Genomic DNA, 22,843 nt, shown 5'->3' with positions numbered 1-22,843 from the left:
TTCTACACGGCATCGTACCGGAACGCTAAATCGCTTGGCGGCACGGCTTTGCCGGTAGGGTGGTAACTAGCCACGGCCGAAGCCTCCCACCAGACCAGACCAGAAATTTAGAAATTATAAAATGCCAAACCCCTGCCAGGAATCGAACCCGGGACCTCCCACTATTAAGACCACAGCGCTCACCACTGCGCCAGGGAGGTCGGATATTATTGCTAAGTATTTAGTATATTATCTAAATATATATATAAAAAGCCTCAATAGCTCAACCGGTAAAGGAGTGGACTGAAAACCGAAAGGTCGGCGGTTCAAACCCCGCCCGTTGCACTATTTTAAATTTTTACCAGCAAGGTTTATGAAAATATAAAAGGAAAAGGTCTGACTGATCTAACAACGCACAGCTCAAACTACTGGAAGGATCGGGCTGAAATTTGGCATGCAGATGCATGACATAGGCACCTGCTAAAAAGGATTTTTTAAAATTCTAAAAATTCAACCCCAGAGGGTAACATAGGGGTTGTGTAATGTGTAGTCCACGCGGATAGTTAATACATATTATAAAGACGTAAAGTTTGCGAGTTTGTTTGAACTAGGAAGTAATCTCTGGAACTACTGAATCGTTTTTGAAAATTATTTGTGTAATAAACTACACATGCGAAGCCGGGGCGGGTCACTAGTTGTATTATAAAATCCAGATAGGCAAAGCTCATCATCATCATCATCCCATCACCTCCTTACTGAGCACAGGTTTCCTTTCAGATTGAAAAGGGTTGGCCATAATCTACCACGCTGGCGAATTGACAGATATTTTAATAAAACCGGCCAAGTGCGAGTCAGGCTCGCGCAATGAGTTTTTCCTTTTGAGGTACGGAACCCTTATAGGATCACTTTGTTGTCTGTCTGTCTGTCTGTCTGTCTGTCCGTCTGTCTGTCAAGAAACCTACAGGGTACTTCCCGTTGACCTAGAATCATGAAATTTGGCAGGTAGGTAGATCTTATAACTGGCATTTGGGAAAAAATTTGAAAACCGTGAATTTAGGGTTAGATCACACAAAAAAAATTAAATTGTGGTCATGAACTAATAATTAGTATTTTCAACTTTCGAAGTGAGTGACTATATCAAGTGGGGTATCATATGAAAGGTCTTCACCTGTACATTCTAAAACAGATTTTTATTTCTTTTTATACATCATAGTTTTTGAATTCCGCGCCGCGCCGCTCAGGTGCGTACGAACCTTTAAAGTGTTAAGTATATGTAATGTATTACTACTTATGAGACCGACAGCATATAATTAACATAATAGCTTATTCGTAATTAAAAGAATAGTAATGGCCGTATCACCAAGATTCGCGCAGATTCTAGACTTGTAAGATGATTATATTATAGCACTTTCCAAAACCATAAAAACATCCTACTACAAGACGCTAGAATATTATCTTAGCTTACATATCGTCACAGAATATATAGAGAGAGAGAGAGCCAGCCTGTGCCAGACCTTTGTTATTTTATAAAAGCTGAAAGTTTCTCTGCGTATTGTCTCTATAACTCAGGGAGGAACGATCAGCAACTATTGTTACTGGGAGGTTCCGGGTGCGATTCCCGGTAGGGGTTTGGAATTGAATAATTTCGAAAATTCTGGTCTGGTCTGGTGGGAGGCTTCGGTCGTGCGGATAGTTACCACCCTACCGGCAAAGCCGTACCAAGCGATTTAGCGTTTAGAAACCAAAAGGGTATGGGCACAGAATAATATTGTAATAAATAAAATGGTGTTAGTAATTATTATTAATATTAGTGTTAGTAATTACACGAAACTTAAACCTATTTGTTAGTAAAAAATCTACAACTATTTAAATTAGGACAGGATCGATTTGCCAGCACGTGAATCATACAACAGAGATTGAAGTACTGGCAGTCGATCCTGTCAGAAAATACAATATGTCAGTAATAGTGTGGGTTTAATAAAAACTGCCCTACCTTTGCCGTTAGCCCGCATCCATCTTAGATTGTAAAATTGTAACCCTACAATCATCCAGTTGAATGTTAACGCTAACCAATAACCCTTAACAAAGTCCAGCTGTGGGAACGTCTCACAGCGATGCCGCAACGCATTGTCTGTCTATTTATCCCACCTTATCTACCTAACCGTTGTGAATACGTAAGCTTTGCCTGCACATCAAATTAAGCTTGTGAAATATGGATGCTTAGAATTTTATGAGAACTGTGTTAAACGTCTGAGACTGACTGATCTATCAACGCACAGCTCAAACTACTGGACGGATCGGGCTGAAATTTGGCATGCAGATAGCTATTATGACGTAGGCATCCGCTAAGAAAGGATTTCTGAAAATTCAACCCCGTAAGGGGGTGAAATAGGGATTTGAAATTTGTGTAGTCTACGCGGACGCGAGTATAAACTAGTAAAAAATATAATTTGTAACTGTGTAGCAACTAGAAACAGATTTTAGAATAGGTACCTTTAATTCATCATTCTAGCAACATTCAGTAGGTAGGTACTGGAATATTAAAATAATTTCTTTTATTTCTTTTCAGGTACCACAACTTGGCCGTCAGTCCATGACATCATTCACAACAATTCACAACTACTTCACAATGAGTTTATAACATAAACTCAACGATTTGATAACGCCAGTTAAGTTAATCCGACCATTTTGTTTAGTCTCGGTAAATAAAACGATTCAAGTCACGCAAGCTTACCCAAGACTCACGATCTACGTAAACTGTCTACGTCACAATGATATTTAAAAAGTGAAAAAAAAGTGTGAAAGTGACAGTGAAAAAGTTAAATACATTGGCCGACACATTATAATTTTAAAGACAAATCCTTTCGAAAGTGAAAAGTATAAAGGTGACTATGGAAAAGTGAATTTACTGAGAATTAATAAATAGTTAGGTACCTACCTAATTTAAAAAGTGAAAAAACCTTGAATGTAGGTATTATCTAGTGAAAAACTGAAAGAATTGACTGAAATACTTACACTTAATAAGGTAAAAAATTTAACTAAAAACTCGAATTAATTTGAAAAGTGAAGTTAAAAAGTGGCAAGTAAATACTGAAACACTACCCTTTGCACCTTTTAAATAATATTGGCGGGTTCTAATATTAATTTAAAAAGTGAAACAGTGACAGTAAAAATGTGAAAAGTGAATAACAGTGACTGAAACTGGTTCATGTGCAACCCCTGTGTATACATTTTGAAAAGTACTGAATAATTTAAAAGGGGAAAGAAAGTGAAAGTGAAAGTGAAAGTGACAGAGATGCCGGATACGCTGTCCTTGTCGGCGGGAGTGAGTCTGGGACTCCTCGCCGGGATCGTGTCTGGAGTGTGCTACCTCTTCGCCAACGGACTGACACGACCTTTGTAAGTTTCTTTACTATTTTTCGATTCTTGATGTTTATCGGTTCCCTACTTGCCAAACTATAGGTACCTAGGTACTTAGATTAGATTTTCTGTCGAAAACGAGGTGTCATTGCCTTCATCATCATCATTGTCAACCGATAGACATCCATTACTGGACTGAGGCTATTGTAGGGACTTTAAATAAAAATTTCATAAAAATGAAATAAGTACCAGCCATAAAAATTACGATAAGCCAGATTTTTAGTTCCATGACCATGCTCTTAAGCTTTGAGTAAAAATAAAACGAGACTAGTAGCGCCATCTATTGCCATTAGCTGTAACTAGAACACAGAACTACGCCAACTTTGAGAAGCTTTAAAATACACAACAGTTATTAAAGGAGACGCTAGATGGCTCGTCATAATATATTTTGTGAAAACAAATTTCATACCTACTTCACAGCAAATAAACTTGAAAAATAATGAAATGATCTTGCGAAGAAAAAATCAAAAATTTAAAAAATTTACAGTAAGCAGATTTTTATTCATCTCCATCTCATCGCTAGCCCACTACGTGCCACTACTGAGTATGAAAAAGGGTTTAGTTCAGGCCATAGTCTGCAACGCTGGCTGAGTGCGGATTAGCAGACTTCACACGCCTTTTAGAAATTGAGAACATTATGGAGAACACCCAGGGACGCTTTGAGCTTTACTCATAATGTTTTTCTTCGTATTTACAGCAAATGCTCAAAACGCACATAACTCCGAAAAGTTGGAGGTAAGAGTCAAATCTAATCGAACCTCGGACCCCCCAAACAGGAGAATGAAGGCTTAACCACTAAGCTATCACCACTTTTTGAATCATCATCATGATCAACCCATCACCGGCTCACTACAGAGCACGGGTCTCCTCTCAGAGTGAGAAGGGTTTTGGCCATAGTCTACCACGCTGGCCATGTGCGGATTGGTAGACTTCAAACTCCTTTGAGAACATTATGGAGAATTTTCAGGCATGCAGGTTGTAGTTGCCTCACGATGTTTTCCTTCACCGTTAAAGCAAGTGATATTTAATTACCTACTTAAAACCAGGAAACGCACAAAACTCCGAAAAGTTAGAGGTGCGTGCCCGGGATCGAACCCCCGACCTCCGATTAGAAGACGGACGTCCTAACCATTAGGTTATCACTTTTTGAATATTATTCAAGAAATATTTTATAACTAGCTTATGCCCGCCACTTCGTCCGCGTGGAATTAGGTTATTAAAAATCCCGTGGGAACTTTTTGATTTTCCGGGATAAAAATATAGCCTATATCACTCTCCAGGTCTTTATCTATACCCATGCGAAAAATCACGTCAATCCGTTGCACTCCGTTGCGACGTGATTGAAGGACAAATCAACAAACCAACAAACAAACACACTTTCACATTTATAATAGGGGTAGCGACTAGCGACTTCGTACGTTGATTTTCCGGAATAAAAGGTAGCCTATGTCACTCTCCAGATCTTAAACTATACCTACCCATGCAAAAAATCATATAGATCCGTTGCTCCGTTGCGACGTGATTGAAGGACAAACCAACAAACCAATAAATAAACAAACACACTTTCGCATTTATAATACGGGTAGTGATAAGTAAGTAGGCACTATTTTTTTCAGCTATGGCCTTGTAGTCGAAATTGTTTGCACCAAATCTAGTTGTAATTTGCAATAGTTTTGCGATATGCCGCTATTAACTATCTATGCAATAGAAAATTAGGCAGACATTACGCAGCCATTTGGCATCATGGATAGCTATATAGCTAGGTTAGTTAGTTAGTTTCGTCCAATGACTTCTTTTGTTTCGTCATCGCGCATCGCTATATTTTTTTTTTAATGCTCGTATAGTAGACGCATAGTTCGTACAACCGATAGACGTTGGGGTCCCAAGGTGCTGGAATGGCGACCTCGCACCGGAAGACGCAGCGTTGGAAGACCCCTCACTAGGTGGACGGACGACATCAGACGAGTCGCAGGGAGCCGCTGGATTCAGGCGGCGCTAGACCGTGGCTTGTGAAAGTCCCTACAAGAGACCTATGACTTATTTATTGGTTGATGATGATGATGATGATGATAGTAGGTAGAGTACGCGGCCGAAAGTAATGTACATCGACCTTTAGGAGATAACAGATTTGTAGAGCGTTATCCCTGTCGTTGAGACCGACAAAACGTCATATAGGTATGAGTGACTGAGACAACGCTCTACAAAGCCGAAATGTCATTCTAAAGCTGTTACGAATCCTATACAAACAATGCCATAAGCCGCAATAAGTTAATATAATAAGGCCGCCTTTGCATACAATATTTTTTTAGTTTAAGTTTCTGTAATAGTCATAGAGCAGAAACAAAGAGGAGTTGGCCTAAGCAACTGTGCACTGTGATTTTCAACTAGGTCCTGACGTCATCACTGTGGGCGGGGCCTTAGTTAGTATGCTGTCTGCGTTCGTCAGGTTCACATATATTGAGACTCGTATTATCGGTGTGTTTTCGCGTTTTTAAGAACAAAAGGATGAAGTGTTGTGTTTTATCGTGTCAAAGTTATTCAGACAGACGTTCTGATGCTATGAATGGTATCACATTTCATTTGTAAGTAATTTTATACGTAATTTCTACACTTATTGACATCTAGTGTGAGATAGCTGAACTATGTAGTGACATCAATATATCGATGTTAGGTCGCTAAGCGAGTAGTTTTGCTACTAACCCGCAGATGGAAAATTGAGAAGTGGGCGGCGTTCCACAACCCCTCACCCCGCAAAATGTCACTCAATATTTCATAGGGAAATCTTAATACAACATCTCCTCTTTGTTTCTGCTCTATGGTAATAGTTATGTAATATTTTTTGTGTGCAATAAAGTATTTCTATCTATCTATCTATCTAATGATAACAGTCGTCTAATGTCTGTTATTGAGACCCCATTGACGACGGGTTGACCCTATTCATGGTGCAATGCTTCTGACCTTTAATTACACTGGGGAAATTGGACCGTTTAACAAATGGGTTCCGTACCGATTTGCTTTTGATGTAAAATAATATAATTAAATAGATATGTACTGTATACTTTTGAGTTTTTGAAAATAGTTCTGTATCGGAATGTAATCGGAACTTCTCTGAAAATAAAGTTATCCGGCCAACGCCGAGCATTATAGGAAACAAACTGGGAACAAGGGTATGAGCTCAGAATACTTCTTAGGTATGGGTAGGTTTATTATAGGTAACTATTTAAATAATTAATTAAATGCCACGCATCCTTTTATATCCCTTCCAAAATCGCTTCCATCCGATCATTCTTAAGATTATTCTGCATTATCAAGATCTTCTCATCGAAAAAAATACAATAAAATAAAAAAGAAAGCTTGTAAAAATTAATCAAAACCTATACATACCAAATTTTTTCGTTAAATTCTGTCGTTTAGTAAAACTATGTAAGTGACAAAAATAATAAATAAGTAGATATATATAGGTAGGTACTATCTAATTTATATATTAATTGAAAAAAAATAGTAGGTAACTTAAAAATCAATATTAACGTAATAAATTAATCTACGCCAAAAGTGATTATAATCTCATGGGACCCTGATAAGGGGACAATTCGAAATGCGCAACGCACGAGCCATATCGCCGGGTAGGGCGGGCAAGTTACAGTTTTGCGGGACCGTCCCGATTTTATATTTTAACGTCGTTCGTGTGGATTTAGGTTTTTAAATCCCGTGGGAACTCTTTGATTTTCCCCAATAAAGCCTATATCCAGGTCTTTAACTATAGGTACCCATGTGGAAATCTTGATTCATTCACGTCTCATCATGTTAATCCGTTGCTCCGTTGCGACGCGATTGAAGGAAGAAACCAACAATCAAACACACTTTCGCAATTAGAATATGGGAAAAGTAGTGAATTTTGACGAATGATTGTAGTATGTTTATAATGCTTCCAGGATTTTTAATAAGAATATTAGCCATGTTAAATGACTAATATTCCCCTTTCCTCTCCAACTAAGCGTCAGGCTTGTGCCGGGAGTAGGTACGACAATAGTGCAACGGGCGGGGTTTGAACCGTCGACCTTTCGGTTTTCAGTCCACTCCTTTACATGTTGAGCTATTGAGGCTCAAATATTTACCTTTAGATTAATTTTTATCTAAGTATTTACCTAAATGTGTATGAGTGCCGAGAAAATTAAAATATTATTAAAATTGATTACCTAAGTAAGTGCTTTGTCACTGTAATTATAAGCAAAACCTAAGAGTAAAACCTCTTTTTTGCAAAAAAGAAAAATTTATTTAATCAAATACAATTATTTATGATACAGCAGCAATAGCCTAGCTCTCAGGCTAAGTAAACCGGCAGAAGTTAGTTATTTTAGTGCTTGTGATGTGTAGGTATTATTAGCATTTGCATTAATTCAATTTTAGTTTTAGCATGTAAATCTTGCAGAAATTGATATTGGCATGATAATGAAAGTATTTTTTTAAATTCCATTATAAATCAGCCTTTGACAGCGATCTCAGGTGGGGGTAAGTGATGATGCAATCTAAGATGAAAGATTACTTCGAATGGGTACCTACCCCTTCTACACGGCAAATCCATGATATACAATGAACCAAAAGCTTAATTTAAACTTAAGATTATAGCAAGCTAGATAATGCCCGCGACTTCGTCCGCGTGGATTTAGATTTTTAAAAATCCCGTGGGAACTCTTTAATTTTCCAGGATCAAAAGTAGCCTATGTCCTTCCCCGGGATGCCAGCTATCTCTATACCAAATTTCATCAAAATCGGTTAAATGGATGGGACGTGAAAAGCTAGCAGACAGACAGACAGACAGACGGACAGACAGACACACTTTCGCATTTATAATATTAGTATGGATTAAGATTTTGGTTCATTGTTAAAATTACTTTTCCAACAAGTCCGTCCCGATTTTTGTTGCCCGTCCCGTTTTTCGCATCAACGCTAGTGATGATGAGTGACGCGAAGTGAACAGTCAGTCAGCGCGCGCCAATAAGCGATTCAAAACGCGATATTCCAACACTAGATTTTGCTTAAAGCCTTACGAAACCTGTTGTTTAAGTTATATAGTGTTATTAAATTAAGATTTAATTGTACTTAGTTTTTTAGTTAGTGTCGTAGAATTTTTCGCGAGTGTAGTTGTATTGGAAAATTATTGAAAATATTCCTCATTCCAATCCTGGAATCTGGAATTTTGATTCGAATTTCTTAAAGGTTCGTGTTATTTTTTAATTTTATGTTACCTATTCACTGGAACTCAACACACTATTATCTCGAGAAACTCCCCATTATTATGAGATTACTTTTCCAACAAATCCGTCCCGATTTTTGTTGCCCGTCCCGCTTTTCGCATCAACACTAGTGATGATGAGTGACGCGAAGTGAACAGTCAGTCAGCGCGCGCCAATAAGCGATTCAAAACGCGATATTCCAACACTAGATTTTGTTTAAAGCCTTACGAAACCTGTTATTTAAGTTAGTGTTATTAAATTTAGATTTAATTGTAGTTTTTTAGTTATTTTATAGTGTTGTAAAATTTTCCGCGAGTGAAGTGCATGTTGTATCGGAAAATTATTGAAAATATTCCTCATTTCAATCCTGGAATCTGGAATTTTGATTGGAGTTTATAAAAGGTTTGTGCCATTTTATAATTTTATGGCACCTGTTCACCGGAATGGGTATAGATAAAGACCTGGAGAGTGACATAGGCTACTTTTTATCCCGGAAAATCAAAGAGTTCCCACGGGACTTTTAAATACCTAATTCCACGCGGACGAAGTCGCGGGCATCAGCTAGTCCAAAATAGTTTCAAATCCCTATCAGAAATATTCTATACCGATTTCCTAGCAAATAATACAGCCCTTTTTTTTATTTTTATTTTATTTTTCCGTGGGGAAATCCTCATGGATGCCACCGCACCCGGGGAGGTACGGAGGTTATGTCGGACTCTTACCGACTAAAACCCCACGATGTTCCACGCATCGCCTGGTGGCTGGGCTACGGGGCCAAACACGTTCGCGCAACCCAGCCAGCGGCGCCTGCTAAGGACCCACCTCAGGGGACCATTAAAATCCCTACACCCCGTCTGAGGCGCACCAGGAACACGAAGGTGGTTCGACTCGAGGACTGGTTTCTTTCCGGACGATAGACTAAAATAATACAGCCCTAACCTAAGTCTGCACCAACTTTAATTGGAAGTATCACATGATAATGAAAAAAAAGCTTGCCAAACTGATCCAAGCGAAAATGGAATTCAGGACCTCTTGCTTCTAAACCAAACAATCGAACCACTATACCATAGCGTTAAAAAAATAGAACCAAATATAGCTGTCGTTATTTCAGTGAGGTGTACCAATATTTTCACAATAACATTCGAAGGTCTCTGAAAGGGAAATGCTGCTATGACCCCTGAAGGTCGCAGTGAATATTAATTAAGGCTTATCGAATTTCTCTATCGTCATCATAAAAATTAATTTCAAACCAATACCTACATGTGTGGAGTATATTTTTTGCTGTTTTTAAGGTTTTTAAGACAAATGCGTTGTTTTAATTTTTACTAAGGTTCAGGATCATGTATCAAAAAAGGTTTTTACTTATTACAATTACTGGCTCACGAGGCCTTCATAGATGCATTCTTAATTACCATTAGAGACACAGCTTCATCGCCGGATATTTTGGTAACCTTAGTTTAGTCATACTTAATGTACATTTACACATTTTTCAAGTATTTTTATGAGGGTTCCGTACCTCAAAAGAAAAAAACGGAACCCTTATAGGATCACCTTTGTTGTCTGTCTGTCTGTCGGTCTGTCAAGAAGTCTACAGGGTACTTCCCGTTGACCTAGAATCATGAAATTTGGCAGGTAGGTGGGTAAGATAACTATATCAAGTGGGGTATCATATGAAAGGGCTTCACTTGTACCTACATTCTAAAACATATTTTTATTTATTTTTAGGTATAATAAGTAGTTTTTGATTTATCATGCAAAATGTCGATAAAATACGATTGTAATACGGAACCCTCAGTGCGCGAGTCTGACTCGCACTTGGCCGGTTTTTTTTTAGTTTTATCAAAAAATCGTAGTATTTATCACACAGTAACTTTCATCTGGTTTGGGTACGACCCTGATGAATTGTCATCGTGGTCGAAATTTTGGCGCATCGTCACGCTCTGCTACCCGTGTTCGTACCGTTCGTTGTACACGCCGCCCACTGGTGGAACCACGTGAAATAACTTGTGAACGTATTACAAAATAGTGTAACCCATTGTATTTGTCAAAAACAACATGCAAATTTACAAAACAATAACGTAACGTAACATTGAATGTTAATTCTGCCCATAGTTTTGGCATTGAGTTGGAGGATGGAGCAGAAATAATACTTAGATTTTTTTGACGTACAGTGGAAACTCGATTAACCGGACTAATTGTTGTCGTTAGGGATTCGGATAATCGAAAATCCGGATAATCGAATTTATGAAGAAAAGCGGGTTTTGTGTTTTTCAAAGTAAAGATAACTATACCAAGTGGGAGATCATATGAAAGGGATTTGCCTGCACTGAAAAAAAGAATCAACCAAACTAGTTTTGTTGCTTAAATTTTAAACAAACTTTAGTCGTTAATAAATAAACTTTGACTATTTATTACATAACTAGTTTAGTGTGTGTTCTCAAAGGCAGTTGGGTTAATGTAGTAGGTTAATAAGTTACAAAACGTTTGGTTACTAGTAACTGAAACAACGTAAACCAATTAGATTTTCTATAGCAACAAAACCGATGTCTAATACATAACATAACTATTTGCTTATTATTTATTTAATATTTGATCATATTTTACAAAACGTGTACATTTAGTGAATTACCAAACTTTTGTAGACATTAAAAAGCTTAATAAATTTGATAATAACATGTTACTTTATTTATTATCTACAAAGGTTTTACAGGTGATACCCTATTTATTTTACTGATAACAACCGTACTAAATGCTGTATTAATATAGTCAAACTTTAATTACAAATAATCTAACAATTTCAAAAATAACATTCAAACTTTCTTTGATATTTTAGCCTGTACGTTGTCCTGTTTCAATTTTATTCAGTGATCAGTGAGTGTGTATTTGGAGTCAGCAAAAGGAGTGCCTCGTAATTAGTGTTTACACTATTGTTTCTACGGTGCGGTACGGTTTCTACAACAGGTGCCTAATGGTTTTCGTAAAAAAGTTGTACCGTACAGCGCCTGGCCGAATATTTAAGAACATGAGCGACTTCGCGGAGGCGGCAGTGTCTGACGAAGGCACAAAGCTGGCTGAGCCTGACAATATCAATCTTCTATGATATTATCATAGAAAATTATTTAAAGTCGTGGGGCCTCGAGATGTACATTCCGAAATTTAAAGGTATGTACGCTGGTAGTAAGTATATTCAAAGTAGGTAATAGGTAGTTGTATGGTGGTTGCATCATAATTATGTTTACAATTATATTCTAGAACATGGCATTGACTTTGAAACATTGTTAATGTTGGCCGAGGACAACAAAGGAACTGGTACCTATGATTGGACACAGCGAAACTGATAAAACAACTATCCACAGTTAAAAATATGCTAACAGATGCTTTTCCGTCAGACCAGCAAAGTGATGTAAGTACAATCTTCTTAGCATGTGCGAGTGTAGATTTAGCTCTCTGGTGTAGTCGTCCTTCTCTAAATAAATTAATTCTTTGTTTAATTTTTTCTGTGTCCTGTCCTGAGGATGAAAATATAGAAAAAGCAACTACAACAAAACCATACTTCAGATGATTTGGAGCTCAGGAAACAGAACAGATACAGAATGTGTATGTATAAATAAGTTTTGCAGGTAGGTAGGTACTTTAGTAAGGTTGAATTTTTATTTGTTTAGTGCCAATTTAATGAATAATGCATAATATTATATAATTGCTGTCAAATTACAAGTGAAGATACCTTCCTACTTAAAAAAGCTTGTGTAATTTCATTTATGATGATTAAAAATATTTTTGTTAATGATAGAGTTATTTTTGAATGTATACAAATGACATCATAATATTATTAAATTTTTGTAGACTTGTTTTTATGACTGTAACTCAAATAACTGATTAATAATTAAGGTAAAATGCTATTTCGAAGCTATGTTATAAATAATACTGAAGCGGGTCAAACCATCCTCCAGGATAAAAAATAGATATTTCATACAAGAAGCCACTGCTCATTGGAAAACGTATGAAACAGCCCTTTTTAATTCTGGAAAATCGTCTCATAGTAAAAGCTATGTTTATGTTTCATCTGTAAGTTTTATAGGCTTGTATTTTTAATTTTGATATTGAGATATATATTAAGTATACTCGTACCTACCTATGTATTTGAGACGAAAAATAAATAAGTATAAAGTAATGTATAATTTTATTTCAAATCAGTAACTTTAGCCAATATTAATTAACCAAACTGTTTAGTTATAACTTATTACTAATAAGTAACAAACCTAGTAGAGTAATGGTACGGTTCATGAAATCTAGCTTGTAATTAGTATCTTTATTCTTACTTTTTTGTAACAGATGTAGTTTGTTGCTGAAATGTAAATGTACCGATGGGTTTGTTGGTTTTTGAACAAACAGACACAATATTGGTATAGGTTTACATTTTAGCTTGCAAATTATATCTACTGCAAAAAAATAAGTATGTAAATACTATAAGCTAGATTTCATTAACCATAATACCATTACTCAACTAGGTTTCTTATTTATAACTGAACAGTTGCCTACCATTACTCAACTAATTTAGTTACATATTACTAAACAGTTTGGTAACTACTAACACACCAAGATATCTTAATAACAATCACACTGTTCACATATCAGTAACAATAAAAAATAGTAATCCGTTGACAAATTGTTTTGTAACCAAATGCACACCATTAGGCTACCAGTAGGTAAACAGTTTGTTAAATTGATACAAAACATTTAACATATTAACAACATATCGACTTGTTAATAACAAACGCACAGTAAAGGTACCAGTAGGGCGCAGGTTGCTTAAAAGATACAAAATCGAAAAGTACTTAACAAGAAGATGGAGTGTTATACGTTCATAAACTGGTTGCTTAAAAACAGTAAAACAGTTCAATTAACTTCAACAAAATAACTTTAGCAACTAGTACCTCAACTCAAATAGCAAAAGTCAGTTTTGTAGCTAGTAAAACATAGTTTGCAAGTCACTTTTTTTGTGTAAACAGTAACCAAAGTTTTTGTAACTGTTTACAAAACATTTCTTTCAGTGTGTGCATTCTAAAACAGATTTTTATTTATTTTTATGCATAATAGTTTTTGATTTATCGTACAAAATGGCGGAAAAAATACCCGAGTATGGAACCCTCGGTGCGCAAGTCTGACTCGCACTTGGCCGGTTTTTTGACATAATTCAGCTCCGTCCGCTGCGCCAGATCCTTCTTTCCACGCACGTGCAAACTGTGGAACCAACTCCCATCGGCGGTGTTCCCACTAGATTATAACATGGGGTTATTCAAGGGGCGGACCAACAAATTCCTAAAAGGCCGGCAACGCATCGGCGGCTCCTCTGGTGCTGCAAATGTTCATGGGCGGCGGTAATCACTTAACATCAGGTGACCCGCCTGCTCGTTTGCTCGCTATATCTATTAAAAAAAAAAAAGCTGCAGAATTATGTCAAAAAACCCCTTCCTTTCTGAACTCATCGCCAGTCTACTAAGCATGGGCCTTCACCCAGAATGTGGGTGTAAGGCGTCATCCAACCAATAGGTATAATCTAACAAGTACGGATTGGCAGACTTCACACATCTTTCAGAACATTATGGAGACTTCTCAGGCATGCAGGTTTCCTCACGATGTTTTCCTTACTTAAATTAGTTAAAACGCACATAACTCCGAAATGTAGAGGTGCGTGCCCAGGATCGAATCCCCGACTACCTTGCATCATAATATTATGCACAAAATGTTATAGAGCGTATAAGATCATAATATTATTATAGTATGTTTTGCAAGACGCTGCGCGATTTTACAAAATATATGAATTACAAAAACGTAGGCTTACGAAAGAATAATGTATCGAATAATGTAATTTTTTTAGGAATTTGATTTTTTGTCACTTGTACTAATATGCGTATTTTTCGGCGTAGTTTCGTTCTATGTTGTGCAATTTCTTCCAATTATACGTTTTGTAGTCTCTCCAGTCAACCTAAAGTAAAAGTAGATCACTAAAAGTGCCGTTGTAAAACCTAGCCGGAGTCGCTCAAGAACTAAAACTAAAAAACATTACCCAACGTAAAACAAAACAGCGATTGCACGGCTCTGTTTAAGCTGTAGAGTGTAATAGGTACTAAACAGTTAGCATCATACCTAGCTGGTGAAAAGCTAGCAGACAGACAGACAGATAATTAGTATACTTTCGCATATATATTTTAAAATCAGTATGGATGATATTTTATAATTATATACCAAAATTTCCATCTCAACCTGTCGCCGACTATACCACTGCACACTTCGGCTTCGGCCGTGGCTAGTTACCACCCAGCAAATCTGTGCCAAGCGATTTAGCGTTCCGATACGATGTCGTGTAGAAACCAAAGGGGCATGGGTTTAATAAAAACTGCCATACCCCTTCTAGGTTAGCCTGCTCCCATCTTAGACTGCATCATCACTTACCACCAGGTGAGATTGCAATCAAGGGCTAACTTGTATCTGAATAAAAAAAGCCTTTCTTACCGAGAAGAACCAGCAAGAATAGAAAGCAGCACATTATATAGGTACTTACCACCTACCCTTTTTTTCTTCCAATTCTTACTAACTCTAATGTTTCTCAATAGGTAAATAAAGTTTTGGCCCTGGCAGGCTGCAGCCATGGATGATGGAATTATGAATCAGCTTAGCTTATTACTTACAGCAAAGTTCCTTATTAGTAGGAAGGAAGGCTTATCCATTAAATAAATCAAAGATTAAAATCTCTTATTATTCCCGGTCCTTACATCCGGTTTCCGTGGCACTGCGCGGCGTTCCTTCCTGGGCTCTAACGTCTATAAATCCGTCGTCAATATGCGAAGCTCGTATAGACTCTTTCCTATGGGGTGACTGTACTGTAGACTACTGCCGATTTCCACCTAGGCTAAATGCGAATTAGGGATGATTCATGCTTCACCATGCTTTTGTGGTGCTGAGTGATGTGACCGTATTTTTTGAAATTATTCGTACAAAATCATACAAAATTTTTTTTAGTCAAGTTAAAAATTAGAAAATGGCCGCCATGAAAATTAAAAAATCAAAAAGTGGTAGGTAACTATTTCTTGTTCGATGGTACAGAAATAACAGAATCCTTTGATGATTTTTTGAAATTCCCTGCGCGAAGCCAAGGCGGTTCAGCTAGTTCTCCTGTAAAAATAATATGAGCAATATTATTTGTGAAAATGTTTGCCAGGCTACAATTATTATAAAAGGGAAACGCACAGTTGAAACTACTGGACAGATCTTGCTGAAATTAGGCATGCGGATAGCTATTATGAAGTAGGCATCCGCTAAGAAAGGATTTTTGAAAATTCAGCTCTTTGTGTAGTCCACGCGGATGAAGTCGCGAGCATACGTTAGTATTATTGTAAGTATGTACTAAGTACATAGAATAGAAATATGATTCAGCTACATAAGGTACTATTTTCTTCTTCGCTCCATTCTTAGAGACCGACGTGTTAGTTTGTAACGACTGGGGGCTCATCACGCTCGTAGTGAGGTAGTACTTGACCCTGCTCTTCAGATTCGCGTAGATATTGTTCTCGCGGTTCAACTGGGGCAGCACGGATATACACGGATATGGGGCAGAACGGTTTAAACGGCACGAAACAAAAAAAAACCCGTTTTGTTCGGCAGCTCTTTAATTTATTAGTATTTTTTCTTTGCTTCATTCTTAGAGACCGACGTGTTAGTTTGTAACGACTGGGGGCTCATCACGCCCGTCGTGAGGTAGTACTTGACCCTGCTCTTTAGATCCGGGTAGATATTGTTCTCGCGGTTCAACTGGGGCAGCACGGATATACACGGATATGGGGCAGAACGGTATAAACGGCACGAAACAAAAAAAAAACCCGTTTTGTTCGACAGCTCTTTAATTTATTAGTATTTTTTCTTCGCTCCATTCTTAGAGACCGACGTGTTAGTTTGTAACGACTGGGGGCTCATCACGCCCGTCGTGAGGTAGTACTTGACCCTGCTCTTTAGATCCGGGTAGATATTGTTCTCGCGGTTCAACTGGAGCAGCACGGATATACACGGATATGTGGCAGAACGGTATAAACGGCACGAAAAAAAGAAACCCGTTTTGTTCGACAGCTCTTTAATTTATTAGTATTTTTTCTTCGCTCCATTCTTAGAGACCGACGTGTTAGTTTGTAACGACTGGGGGCTCATCACGCCCGTCGTGAGGTAGTACTTGACCCTGCTCTTTAGATCCGGGTAGATATTGTTCTCGCGGTTCAACTGGAGCAGCACGGATATACACGGATATGGGGCAGAACGGTATAAACGGCACGAAAAAAAGAAACCCGTTTTGTTCGACAGCTCTTTAATTTATTAGTATTTTTTCTTCGCTCCATTCTTAGAGACCGACGTGTTAGTTTGTAACGACTGGGGGCTCATCACGCCCGTCGTGAGGTAGTACTTGACCCTGCTCTTTAGATCCGGGTAGATATTGTTCTCGCGGTTCAACTGGGGCAGCACGGATGTAGTTTTATCCGGTTCCTGAAAAGTGAATACACATGTTTTTTTATTTTTTTTATTTTTATTCAGATACAAGTTAGCCCTTGACTGCAATCTCACCTGGTGGTAAGTGATGATGCAGTCTAAGATGATAGCGGGCTAACCTGGAAGGGGTCTGGCAGTTTTTATTAAACCCATGCCCCTTTGGTTTCTACACGGCATCGTACCGGAACACTAAATCGCTTGGCGGCACGGCTTTGCCGGTAGGGTGGTAACTAGCCACGGCCGAAGCCTCCCACCAGACCAGACCAGAAATTTAGAAATTTATAAAATTCCAAACCCCTGCCAGGAATCGAACCCGGGACCTCCCACTATTAAGACCACAGCGCTCACCACTGCGATGTATGGTGATTTTTCGATGTATGTATTTGGCAGTACGTAACCTGCGCGAGGTAGGCGTGTCAGTCGCGCATTGGTTTGTCAGTCACACGTCCCCCCGCCTTATACCCCGATTGCCATCTCGACCTGTCGCGAAATATACCTACACAAGCGTACCTGTCTTACCTGTCACTTTTGTATGAGCTTTGCGTACTTGGAGTTTTTAATATCTTCATTCATATAAGAGGAATTTATTGGTATTTTCCACGGAACAGAAAAGTGGTATTTTCAAACTATTTGACCACCAAAACCAGCTGCTCGATTGCAGTAGAATGACAGCTGCAATGTGACGATCGCAATCACGTCAGATTGATTGATGCTGGCTCACTATTGGCTACAATGCATTGTTGCAACAAGAATCGCACAAATCCAGCCAATCAGTATAATTGAGATTGTAATTTTGTATATTTTTTATTTTATTAGTTTTTTGCAATCAACAGCGATATATACAATATAATTTTACATAATAACAGACTGAAAATAAGGCCAAATAGGATTACAATTTTTAATAATGATTGATGCAGATTTTACGAAATCGACCTACAGTTAAAGCAGTGGGAATCTTCTAGTTGTTATATAATCGTAAAACTGTGATAACACCTACATAGACAGACATAATATACGCATACCTAGATTATTTTTGCTCTAAATGGACAATCTTGAGGTACCTAAGTAATATGATTTGCCTATCGGGTCATCGAGTGTGACACAGCGATGCTTCTCATTACCTAAAAGAATTTTCAAAATCGGTCCAGGCGTCTTCGAGTAATCGGGGAACATACATAAAAAAAAAAAAAAAAAAAAAAAAAAAAAAAAATTCCGACGAATTGAGAACCTCCTCCTTTTTTTGAAGTCCGTTAAAAATAGTAAGTAACTCCGAAAAGTTAGAGGTGCGTGCCCGGGATCGAACCCCCGACCTCCGATTGGAAGGCGGACGTCCTAACCACTAGGCTACCACAGCTTCTAACTTTTCGGAGTTATGTGCGTTTTTAAGTTATTAAAATATCACTTGCTTTAACGGTGAAGGAAAACATCGTGAGGAAACCTGCATGCCTGAGAGTTCTCCATAATGTTCTCAAAGGTGTGTGAAGTCTGCCAATCCGCACTTGGCCAGCGTGGTAGACTATGGCCAAAACCCTTCTCACTCTGAGAGGAGACCTGTGCTCTGTAGTGAGCCGGTGATGGGTTGATCATGATGAATAGTAAGTAATAGCACAAAAGTTGGTAATAGCTACTAGAGAGAGCCAGCGCGTGCCAGACCTTCGTTATTTTATAAAAAGCTGAAAGTTTATCTGCGTATTGTCCCCAACACAGGGAGGAACGGTCAGCGACTATGAAGACGTTTGGATCATGGCAGCTTTGGGAGATAAGAAAAAAAGAAAGAAAGAAAAAACGTTTATTTTTGAAAGCATACCTACCAGTTAAAATTAGGGCAGAGGCGTCTTTACCTATGGTGCAGGGTGTGCGGCGCACACGGGCGCCGGGTCTAAGGGGGCGCCGGCGCCGTCTATGCGACACCTCCAAAGATGCGGCGATGCCGGCGCTCTCAAGGACCCTGCGCTCGTGTTATGGCCGATGCCGTCATCATTTAAAATTGCACCATTTGCATCCGAATTTCCGTTTGAAAATATAACTGTTAGTATTCCATTTTGACTCTGCTCCTACTAGACTAGAGGGCGCCAGGGAACTGGTTGCACACGGGCGCCACAAGGGCTAGAGATGCCTCCGAGCTAGGGATTGGGTTATCCCGGCGCCTCTAATACTTGAGCAGTAAAGTCAAAAGATCTCAAGCAGAAGAACTATGTCGTGTGTGGCACAACCCGAAAAAAATGTGCCAACTCAGCATAAACGCTATATTTATATGTCTTGCATGTACAAAAAACATACAGCGTTGATTTTCAGCAGGAACCCCGAGTCGTGTGGCGCCACAGAGTTCTTCGTAGTTGTACTTACGAGTACCTAGGTATGCTAACTATTCTATCTATAACTAACTTTACTATTAGACTGCATACTTTGACGTATGATTTGTTTGTTGGGGACAATACGCAAAGAAACTTACAGCTTGTATAAAAAAACCGGCCAAGTGCGAGTCAGGCTCGCGCAATGAGCGCTCCTTACTACAGGATGATTCAAAAACTATGATGCATAAAAATAAATAAAAATCTGTTTGAGAATTTACAGGTGAAGACCTTTCATATGATACCCCACTTGATATAGTCACTCACTTCGAAAGTTGAAAATACTAATTATTAGTTCATGACCACAATTTAATTTTTTTTGTATGATCTAACCCTAAATTCACGGTTTTCAGATTTTTCCCCAAATGTCAGCTATAAGATCTACCTACCTGCCAAATTTCATGATTCTAGGTCAACGGGAAGTACCTACCCTGTAGGTTTCTTGACAGACAGACAGACAACAAAGTGATCCTATAAGGGTTCCGTTTTTCCTTTTGAGGTACGGAACCCTAAAAATCGGTCCAGGCGTCTTCGAGTAATCCGGTAACATACATAAAAAAAAAAGATTCCGACGAATTGAGAAACTCCTCCTTTTTTTGAAGTCGGTTAAAAATAACGAAGGACTGGCACGCACTGGCTCTTAGTCCATAGCTACGCGAAGGCAATTACCACATCATATAATTATGATAGTATCACAATTCACAATTACCTAGATCGACACTTTTTACTACTTGTCATTCAAACTTACAACACACCTAACGAGGCACGTAACCTACTTCCCTAATTAAGGAAATTACTATAAAACCTATTTACATAACAAAGGACAGGATAAAAGGTCATTACTCATTAAGTAGACTTCTAGGTAAGCCTAAAATTCCACTTAAAAGACAATTAATGTCCATTTTTGGCCAAGATTCAGTAATCAATGTGATAAGTATACCTACTTACCAACTATAAAAACACGTTTTATCTCAGCCCTAGTGTATTTTTTTTTACGCGCTTTTTTTTTATAAAGAATATTAGCCATATTAAATAACTAATATTCCCCTTTCCTCTCCAATTAAGCGTCAGGCTTGTGGTAGGAGTAGGTACGACAATAGTGCAACGGGCGGGATTTGAACCGTCGACCTTTCGGTTTTCAGTCCACTCCTATACCGGTTGAGCTATTGAGGCTCTGAGTTCTCCGAATATGCTCTAACATGATCCTCACTGGCCAATCAAGGTGAACCAGTAAGATATTTCCGTTTTGTTTTCTTACCTGCTTCATCACAATGATGTAATAAGTCTTCTTATGCACAAAGTTATCAGTAGCGTACACATAAGTGGGCAAGCTGAACAGGCCCATCAAAACACCGGTTTCGTCGCACAGATCGAACTTTGTAAACTTCCCCAAACGACAAGTATCCCGGATATACTCTAATATGATTCTTACGGGACAATTAGGGTTAGTCAGTAAAGTCTTCTCCACTGAGAGGTCCACCTCACTAGAAGTTCTTCGATAGGTGGACAGTTCTGGTACGTCCTTGTAGATTACGTTTATGTACATTTTTCTTTTTCATGTAAATAATAATTCCTAGTTATCAAATTGTTGTGTACTTCGTTCTTAGACTTTGTTTCAGATAATATTTAGATCATAATCAGATAAAATTATTGTTAATTAATTAATAATACCTACGATATTTTGACAATAACATAACTTGACCATAGACAACAATTTGACATTCGACGGTTCAAACTTCAAAATAATTAAAGGAGGTTATTTTAAAGAAAGGTTTTGCTAAAGGGTTAATTAAATAAAAATGATCAGCAATCTTTTTATTCATTCTTTTTTTAGAAAAAAAGGATCTTTAAAAATTTAATCCCTGAAAGGTAAAATAGGGGGTTGTCTGTTAGTAAAGTAGGTATATCCATGAAAATTTACATAAATTAATGCTTACGATCGTTAAGTATCAACTTTCACGTTTTTCGTAAATTGCAAGGGAAAGGGAGAGGAAAAAATGGGACTTTTAAACTTAGGCAGGTGATGGACAACATTAAATGATCTTGAATACGGGTTTTCTAATTCCACAAGGACGAAATCGCAGGTAAAAGCTAGTTTTTATATTAAAAAAACTGGCCAAGTACGAGTCAGACTCGCGCACCGAAGGTACTACGATTGTACTTAAATCCTTGAGCCTAAATATTCTGATGGAAATCTGGCAAACTGTAGACACAGATATTAGTTCCTAGAACGTATAGACTACAAAATTTCAGTGAGTATGACTGGTTAGTATTCAAATTAGAGGCAAACTACGTTTGTATATGGAGCGCACTATAAACACCTCGTAATTATTTTTTATCAAAATATCGGTTTCGGTCAACTAAGTCGGTGTGCGTCAGCCCTTAGTAGGCAGGTACCTACGCACTTTACATAGGAAAATAGAAAAAAATTACGGAAAATTACCTACTCGTACTACATTAAAAAAACCGGCCAAGTGCGAGTCAGGCTCGCGCAATGAGGGTTCCGTACTACAGTCGTATTTTTTCGACATTTTGCACGATAACTCAAAAACTATGATGCATAAAAATAAATAAAAATCTGTTTTAGAATGTACCTACCTATAATGATGATAGTTCATGACCACAATTTAATTTTTTTGTGTGATCTAACCCTAAATTCACGGTTTTCAGATTTTTCCCCAAATGTCAGCTGTAAGATCTACCTACCTGCCAAATTTCATGATTCTAGGTCAACGGGAAGTACCTACCCTGTAGGTTTCTTGACAGACAGACGGACAGACAGACAGACAACAAAGTGATCCTATAAGGGTTCCGTTTTTCCTTTTGAGGTACGGAATCCTAAAAAGAATAATCCATATTTTGATTCTTGCGTGATAATTTTGGGTAAACAATGTAATAAAGCGAATCTATTAAAATAATAATAGCTTTGCTTGTTCACTTTGTTTGAATCATATAAGTAGTAGGTACTATACTACACAGTGACGTGCAGCTCATAGAAGCATAAACGCACTGCTTACCCTCATTATAATAAATCAATGCTTAATTTTCAAAATCAAAGTTAAAGTCAAATGATTTATTCAAAATAGGTAATAAATTACTCGTATTGTTGGTCTGGTATGGTAAAGTTCAGTATTACCTGCCGTAAAATAAGTTCATACCTAAATGCTTACCCTGGCTTGAACTCCTGTGCACGCCACTGGTACTATAGCTGACCCGCCCCGGCTTCGCTCGGGTGGAATTTAGAAAATCGGCGTGGAGGTAGAGTTTTCAAAAAACCTGAAATAGGTACCTATCTACTTACATATTTTTTCTTTTGTAACCTAAAAC

At 38.0% G+C, this 22,843-nt stretch overlaps 2 protein-coding genes across 4 annotated transcripts in view; one reads left to right on the top strand and one right to left on the bottom strand.

Annotated features, from left to right (window-relative positions):
* The window catches only part of M7BP (Myosin-7a binding protein), a 148,291-nt gene that overhangs the window by 33,418 nt on the left and 92,030 nt on the right, over positions 1–22,843 (top strand). For all 3 annotated transcript variants that reach the window (XR_011238144.1, XM_069506887.1, XM_069506917.1), the window contains exon 2: positions 2,549–3,378. Coding sequence is in view for 2 of the 3 variants with exons in the window: in XM_069506887.1 (XP_069362988.1) it covers positions 3,275–3,378 (104 nt within the window). In the remaining variant the exon portion in view is untranslated. The remainder of the gene's footprint in view (positions 1–2,548; positions 3,379–22,843) is intronic.
* On the bottom strand, positions 16,539–21,062 carry LOC138403618 (uncharacterized protein CXorf65 homolog). Its single transcript, XM_069504816.1, has 3 exons — positions 20,775–21,062; positions 17,028–17,162; positions 16,539–16,673 (listed from the first exon to the last, which is right to left on the bottom strand). The coding sequence occupies exons 1-3, from the start codon at positions 21,060–21,062 to the stop codon at positions 16,539–16,541; spliced, it is 558 nt and encodes a 185-aa protein (XP_069360917.1).

This window comes from Maniola hyperantus, chromosome 2, assembly GCF_902806685.2.
Source record: "Maniola hyperantus chromosome 2, iAphHyp1.2, whole genome shotgun sequence".
NCBI classification, from domain to species: domain Eukaryota; kingdom Metazoa; phylum Arthropoda; class Insecta; order Lepidoptera; family Nymphalidae; genus Maniola; species Maniola hyperantus.
This window is presented reverse-complemented; position numbering and strand designations above follow the sequence as displayed.

Excerpts from the sequence above, each read along its gene's own strand:
- LOC138403618 (XM_069504816.1), bottom strand. The coding sequence starts at position 21,062 with ATGTACATAAACGTAATCTACAAGGACGTACCAGAACTGTCCACCTAT. Across the intron at positions 17,163-20,774 it reads ACATCATTGTGATGAAGCAG|GAACCGGATAAAACTACATC; the intron begins GTAAGAAAACAA and ends TTCACTTTTCAG. Across the intron at positions 16,674-17,027 it reads CGTTACAAACTAACACGTCG|TTGAACCGCGAGAACAATAT; the intron begins GTCTCTAAGAAT and ends GTGCTGCTCCAG.